Source organism: Hibiscus syriacus, unplaced genomic scaffold, assembly GCF_006381635.1.
Source record: "Hibiscus syriacus cultivar Baekdansim isolate YM2019G1 unplaced genomic scaffold, ASM638163v2 tig00012370_pilon, whole genome shotgun sequence".
NCBI lineage: Eukaryota > Viridiplantae > Streptophyta > Magnoliopsida > Malvales > Malvaceae > Hibiscus > Hibiscus syriacus.
The window spans coordinates 928,531-936,159 of NW_024062270.1; the positions used below are offsets into that span (position 1 = coordinate 928,531).

A 7,629-nucleotide genomic window follows, 5' to 3' on the forward strand; every position below is an offset into this window, starting at 1 on the left:
CTGTTAGTATATATATATATATGTGAACATTTCCTTTTATAACTGATTTTACCTTTGAATAATGGCAAATCATATTGTCTAATTACGAGTAATCATATATATTAGGTAAAGTATACCGTATTTCACTGAATTTTACTCTTATTTTTCTTATCTAATTTTTAATTTGCTCAAATTTTATAAATTAAATCATTTTACTTATTCTACCGTTAATTTTTTAACGGTCTTATGATATCACACAAATATTAAAACGATGTCGAGTAAAATAAGAGAGAAAATAAAGTTAAAAGAAGAATGATGTAATTTATTTTTTTCTCTTCATTTTTTCTTTGTCGGTCACCATGTCATTTTCATTCCGATTATCGTCCACCGTCGTTGACAATGATCGTTCGGTCCCAAATTTTATAAGTCGATTTATCTCGACCCTTGAGTTTAAATATGATGGTTGTTTCACCGAAAAATGTCTCAAAACCCGTGAACCTCGACTAAAACGTTTCAGCTTCCTAACTTTCAATCTCAAATTTGCGGACTTCGAAGTAACTTTCGACAAAATAGAGGTCGGATTCAGATTCACGATGTCAATGCAAAGCGACATGAAATTTAGAACCGAACGACCACCATCTATGACGATCAACGGTTATATCCATCACTTTTTGTTTTTATTTAATAATTTTAATTATTTTATATTAAAAAGTAATAAAATACAACATTATCTAGACGTTAAATAGAAAACGGGAAAGTGAACAAAATGATTGAATCTATAATCTATAAGTTCAGTGAGCAAATTAAAAGTTGAGTAAATAAAATAAGAGAGAATATAATTCACAGTGTAATTTATCCTATATATTATTGTAATAATTAAATATACTTAAATAACAATATTGACAGTTGATGAAATTTTCTTTTTGGCAGTCATTATTTAAGTTCCATCACCCCCTTGTTTGTTCATTGATCAACACCTGAACTTTTTCTTTTCTTTGACAGACATACATGAATAAAAGTAAATGGACCAACAATTCAACACGATGACCCAAAAACCATAATCGAATCGGCTTGATTGCCGACTCGATTGTTGGTTGTTTCCCTCGCTAAACCTAAGTAGCGATCGGAATATCGACGAATTCGGAATTCAAACTCGGGACTAGTTGTGTACCAACAAGAGACTGGAAACTTAAGAGAGGTGATTTGGATAGTGGAAGGCTCCTAAAATACACATAACAAAAAGCTTACCAACAAGCTCATCTCATTATCAAGAGGACAAAGAATGCCATAAAATAATTCACATAAAGTTAAAGAGGGAGGACCACAGTCATGTTGGTAAAGATAAGAATTCTCGGTATGGCCAGAGTGGTTACTCGGAACAGATGGATACCTCTGAAAAACACAAGAAGAAAGGCAATCAATGCAGCATTCGTATCATTCCAGAAAAATGAAACATCCTGATTTTTCTGTCGTATCGGTTTATCGTAACCATATGGACATCCTCGTGTCATGTTCTTTATATGACAATACGAAGAAAACCGGCATGTCGATGATGACCGACTGACGGTTGTCATATATGTTCTAATGAAAAATCAAATTAGAAACTTTTGTAATTTATTTTATTGGCATTTTTATATGGATAGTTCTCTAACGATTCACACTAGCAAATCGAACCGAAACTCCTTAAAATCGGAGAGAAAACAATCCCAGACAGTACCAAGTAAACACAAGGACATGACCCAGCAGCTCAGGCAGGCATTACAGCAGCTGAAAATTAGAAGGAAAAAAAAAAGGAAAAATAATCGATACCCTATTGTTTGATGTACCATTACTGGCACACGTTGCTGCAGATGCATGGCACATTAAATCGAACCAATCTTCAGGAGTGTATATCCCGCATTCTGATTGTAAACCTCACTCAAAATACCAAGGGAACCTAAATTCTTTTCACTATAAAAATAAAGTAAACAAATTCAAACCCCAAACCTTGTAGAAAATCGCTTGAAACCGCTCACTCCGAATGTGTATTCAGTATTTTCAAATCATTAACCGTCATTAGTCCCATAAGATCAATCTGTGTATGCCAACATAGTAACGAGTCAGTTGTATCGAATTCACAAATACTTCACATGTTTGTGCACATTCCTTCAGCCTACATATAGTATCTGATATCCAAATAACAGATCTCCTAGGAAGCAACTCCTGAAGAAGAAACAATGAAAGAGATGAATTAACAAATGTAGAAAGCCTGCATTCACCTCTCAAGCCTCAGCACATTGGAAAACATTAAATTTTCCAAAGTAATCTCGAAGTATATATTAAAGAATGGTCTTTTGGCGACTCGTTCCTATGACATTAAGAATATTCACATAATGATTTTCCTGTTTCATGACAATATCAAGTTCATACAGGGCCAATCCAATAACAATTTTTAAGTAGGCAAAACATAAAATAAATTAGTTCCATCCAGTACTAATGACCTGATCGTTGTACTTTTTGACAGTCTAGGCTAATCAGATGCCGGAAAATGAGTTTATGTTATCACTGTCCACGACATCATAGATACCAAACCATGGTGTTCCAGCCTGAATGGAGTACAAGTGTACAATTGAAATTACATTCCAGCAAAAGGAAATTTTCATCTGGAGTAAAGAAATCGAGGGAGAACCTAATTGAATTCAGAAGCTTTTCCTAAAGATCACTTAATGAACTAAAGAGTATTACCTCTACTGGACTGTCTACTTGCAGCACTGTAACTTCCAACATAATCCTCAGAGGTTCTAGCAGTATCATCTGCAGATGTATTGCCGAGCTCATAACCAAATGAGCTAGAACCATTCAAGTCAGGCGCTGCAAACTTCCAAGTTGAGTCACCGTATGCTGGACCACTGAGGCAAAGATCCCCATAGGAACCTTCAATATTACAAGTTGGTCCAGTAAATGATGATGTTGGAGGTACAACAGTTCTGATGTTTCTTCCGTATCCTCCCCCTCCCAAACCATAGTTGTCATCTGCACTCCCACCTGTATAGCCAGAAGCATTTCCTCCACTTCGAGAAGTAAGAGAAGGGATCCAATTTTCCCCACTATTTCCTAAGGAACTGAAGCTATCATTTCCAGATCCCAAGTAACTAGCAGGGATGGAAGCATTTGTGGCATTACTAAGGCCTACATTTCCCCAGACATTCCTAGTAGTGGGGCTCAAAACAGGATCATTTCTTCCACTTCCGACACCATAGCCAATCGGAGTGTTATATCTGTTTGAATTCCCACCGAAATAGGGACTAATTATCCGCCCGTATCCAAGACTGTTGCCAAAGTTGGAATTCCCACCATAGTTTGGGCTTATTCCCGGTTCTATATTCATACCTACTCCATAGCCAGTGGAACTAAATGGAGGAAACCCACTTCGCCCACCAACGAGAGGACTAAACCTATCATCCATCCGAAACCCAATGCCTCCAACCGGACTTAGATTATATGCCTGCGCATAACTATTGAGGAAGTTGGAAGCCCTATTCAAACCATAATTATATCCGATTGTAAGGTTGTGGTTGGTGGCACCTGGAGGTTCTTTAGGCACTGCTCTCTTGACCTCAACCAATTTCCCGTTAATTTCATGAAATGTTTTATGCAGGACTTTGTCTACCGATTCTTCTGAATCATAGGTGATGAAGCCGAACCCTCTAGGCCTTTGTGTTTTGTGATCATACATCACCACAACATCAATAATTTTACCATACTGATCAAAGTAGTTCTTAAAGTCAACCTCGGTTACAGTAGATGCCAAACCTCCAACAAAAATCTTTTTTGTTCGTCCAAGACCAGTAGGTCCAGTGATGCCAACCATGTTCCTGTTTAGAACGAGCTGTACATCCCTAGGAACAGCCTTCTTTGCCTCAACCTGAAAATTGAACAGTCAACAACTTGAATCGACCAGTTGCAACTCGACTTCTGTCTCAAACAATTAAGTCAAAGCCACAAAAATAGTACAAAGGAGACAATATGGCGGATTTAACTCGCTGTGATTATCACAAATATCGAATTAATCCAGGAAAAATAACATCCCAATACCAATTAAATCTGTAATACATGAAGGATAAATATAATCAAGGCTCTCACCATGCGACCATCAATCATATGATTATCCAAAACTGCCCTCCCGGCAACAGATGGATCGGCAAAGACAACAAAACCAAAGCCGCGGGCAAGGCCCGTGACACGATCTCTCATGATCATTGCCTCCACCACTTCACCATACTTTCCGAAATACTCCTTCAGACGTTCCTCATCGGTGTCCCAGGATATCCCACCAATGAAGAGTTTACCAAGATCTGGTTCCATCTTATCTACAATCACCATAATCGACCACCAATTTCAATCCCAAAAGCACAGATTGTAAATTTTTCTCAGAATAATGTTACCCACAAACTGGATTCAAAGATTAAATTTTCAAATTCAATCATAATTCTGACACCAATTCTATAAAAGAAACTCTTTTACATCTTAAAAAGCCAACCCTGAATTATCCAACTATCAGCAGCAGCTAAAAGGATCCATCTTCATGCAGAAAAACAAACCACAACAGATAAAATACGAACAATAACTACAATCAAACACGAAAATTAAAATGAAATACATACCTTTTGTTATGAATACAGGTAGAATCTACCACCAAGGACAAAGTGGGTAGCTGTTAAATCCAATCTAGGAGCATCTCAAAAACTTTATGCACTAATCAGAAAACAACCCAGAATTCCTGCCAATCAAAACCATTTAAAATTGAGACTGGATTGTGCAGATCAAGAAAAAGGACCAAAGATCAGGAAACAGAGACAAACAGAGACAAACAGAGATGAAGCAAAAGAAGAAAATAGAGAGCGAACTTTACCATTCTGAAATGACCCAGATTAGAAAATGGGAAGCAAATTAAGATCTGAGATGATAAATGATGACAATGGAAACGGAAGAGGAGATTTTTCTGTTTTTTTTTTAATCCTTTTCCTCTCTTCTGCTCCCCCCTCTCTGTTTCTTTTGTATCTTTCTTTGGTTATTCCACTCCTCTTAATTCAATCAAAAGAGATCGAATTCGGGGGGCGGGGCGGGGGCGGGGGGGGGGGAGGCGCGAAGAGAGAGAATATATGGCGAGAGAGGCAGAGAGATTGGGATTGGCAATCCTCTGGGCTAAGAATATTTTGGAGGGGATGGTGAGTTTTTTTAATGGAAATTTTAAAATTTTATTTTTGAATTTTGCAATGTTTTTTTTATTATCTAATTTTAATTTTAGGGGCGGTTTGTTTACTTCAGAATGATTAAGTGTTGAATGATTCAAAGGCTCTGAATGTGACATGTTGTTTGATAACTGGCTCTGAATGATTCAGAATGTACTTTTGTACTGAATCAGTCAGCACTGAATCATTCAGAGGTGCGAAACTAACGCGTTGAATGCTGAACGGTTCAACATTCAGCTCTGAATGATTCTATTAAGAGGCAAACAAGCAACCCCTTAGTCTCACTAGTTGGCTGAGATTTAAGATTTAGGGACTGTTTGTTTGCCTCTTAATTGAATCATTCAACGTGTTTGTTTCGCACTTCTGAATGTTTCAGTGCTGACTGATTCAGTAAAACAATGCTGAATGATTCAGCACAGAAGTACATTCTGAATGATTCAGAGTCATTATCAAACATCATGTCACATTCAGAGCTTATTCATACAGAGCCTCTGAATCATTCAGCGTTTAATCATTCTGAAGTAAACAAACAACCCCTTAGTCCTCTAACATTAAATAGTTTGAGAGAAGATTGTTATCTTTAAAATTTTTAAATTCGAGCACGATGTCTACAGAGTGTTTGAGTATTCATTGTTAAATGATTAAGAGTTTTTCAATCAGATACTACCTTATAATCACTCCAAACTAATTAAAAAAAACTCTCTATCTCAATTTGATATAATTTATTTTACTTGATAATTATTATTAATTGATATAATTAAAGTAATTATATATTAACAAGTGTCGGTTCAAGTGATAAGTAATTTAATATCACTTAAGCAATGTCTCGAGTTTGAGTCATTGTGTATTTAGACAATCCTTGTTGGGAGACTCACCCATCAAAACCAGATGTGCAACGCGGGTCGATCCTAATTAATTAAGATAAAATCTGAAAACCGACAAAACAACTAAAAATAAGTTAATAAGGGACACATTTAATGAGACAAAGGGCGTAAAAAAAAGAGGCCAGATTTATTTTGGATGAAAAGAAAGATTAAATCTTCATATCAACATAATGAAGGGACTAAAACCAAAATAAGACATTTATCATATAACTATTCCGTACTTGGATTGCATGTTAGAACCAACTTTTGCATATTTAATCATGAAACAGACTTTTGGACCACTTTATTTACACCTTAAATTTGCATTATAATATTTGAATTATTAGAAATATATATACATATATATATATATAGACAGGTTGGCTCAAGTTTTAGGCATGCTGTTGTTGTCTTAAGTTGATGTTACAAAGCTGGTTAGGGTAAAGATTAAGCCTGGCTGGCTTAACACCACACATTTTTTTAATTTATCACTGGTATTCGATCTATTAATTGATTAATTTAAATCGGATACTGTAAATAGGAATGACAATTTCACCCACATCCGACAGGTCCCGACTTGGTCGGGTCAATTTTTTTTTTAAATCAGGTTCGGGACGGGTTAGATTTTTTGAGGGGAGAGTCGGGTTGGGTTTCGGATGGAGGGTGAAAAAAACTCTGACCGATCCGACCCGAAGATAATAATATAATTTTCTTAAATTTTTTATTATTTTTAATTAAATCCTTAATTTATAAGGGGTCGGGTCGGGTTTATACTCTAAAAAATCAGGTTGGGTGGAGTTGGGTAGATAATATATATTTTTCGGGACATGTTGGATCAGATGTGGGATATAAAATTTTCAGGTCGGGACAGGGTAGAGAGTGTATATTTTCGGGTGGGTCGGGTTGACCAAAAAACTGACCCTAAGCCGACCCGTTGTCATCACTAACTACAGAGGCGAGTGTGACCCTTTCAACTCAGTTTGCTTCCTTCGTAAACTTTAAGGTTGGAACCTGACATTGTTTAAAAAATCTAATGTCTCGTCTTACTAGATGAACGGTTAGTTAGTAACATCGCGCATTAATTAATAATTTCTTTATTGATTTTCCTTTTGGGTCACACAACATCATCAATTCATTACAGTTTGATGGCAATCATCATGTCTTGTTTTCTGGATATTTTTAGGGTTTCTTCTAAGGTATTTTTGTAACATTGATGGAACAAATTTATTGCAGTTGGATGGTATAAGTTTAATTAGGTGTAAACAGAAAGCAAGGTTTCACACTTTCTGGATATTTAGTGATTTGGTCAGCATTCTTTAAATATGAACAACGAGACCCAAAAAATAAAATTATAAAATAAATTAGACAAAAAAAATATCGTAAATTATTCGAATTCAATTCGGTCAAAATTTCACCAACATTCAAACGAATATGGCTCAATTCAAGTTCTTAACGAATCGAAGTTAGTTACTTGATATCCAAACTCAAAAATAACTCAAAAAATAATTTTTTATTTTTTTAAAATTAAATCAGTAGTAATATTAATATTAATATTT

The 7,629-nt window shown here is 35.7% G+C and overlaps 1 protein-coding gene across 2 annotated transcripts; it reads right to left on the minus strand.

Moving 5' to 3' along the window:
* Positions 1-1,633: 1,633 nt before the first annotated feature.
* LOC120205276 (heterogeneous nuclear ribonucleoprotein 1-like) lies at positions 1,634-5,080 on the minus strand. 2 transcript variants are annotated; one of them, XM_039205186.1, is made up of 5 exons: positions 4,871-5,080; positions 4,623-4,738; positions 4,102-4,328; positions 2,704-3,883; positions 1,634-2,564 (listed from the first exon to the last, which is right to left on the minus strand). In XM_039205186.1, exons 3-5 carry the CDS (start codon positions 4,321-4,323, stop codon positions 2,536-2,538), a joined length of 1,431 nt encoding a protein of 476 aa, XP_039061117.1. In that variant the 5' UTR covers positions 4,324-4,328; positions 4,623-4,738; positions 4,871-5,080; the 3' UTR covers positions 1,634-2,535. The 2 variants fall into 2 exon arrangements, with proteins under 2 accessions (XP_039061117.1, XP_039061116.1); XM_039205185.1 differs by having other exon boundaries at positions 1,634-2,181; positions 4,102-4,410; positions 4,871-5,079.
* Between the last annotated feature and the right edge of the window lie 2,549 nt (positions 5,081-7,629).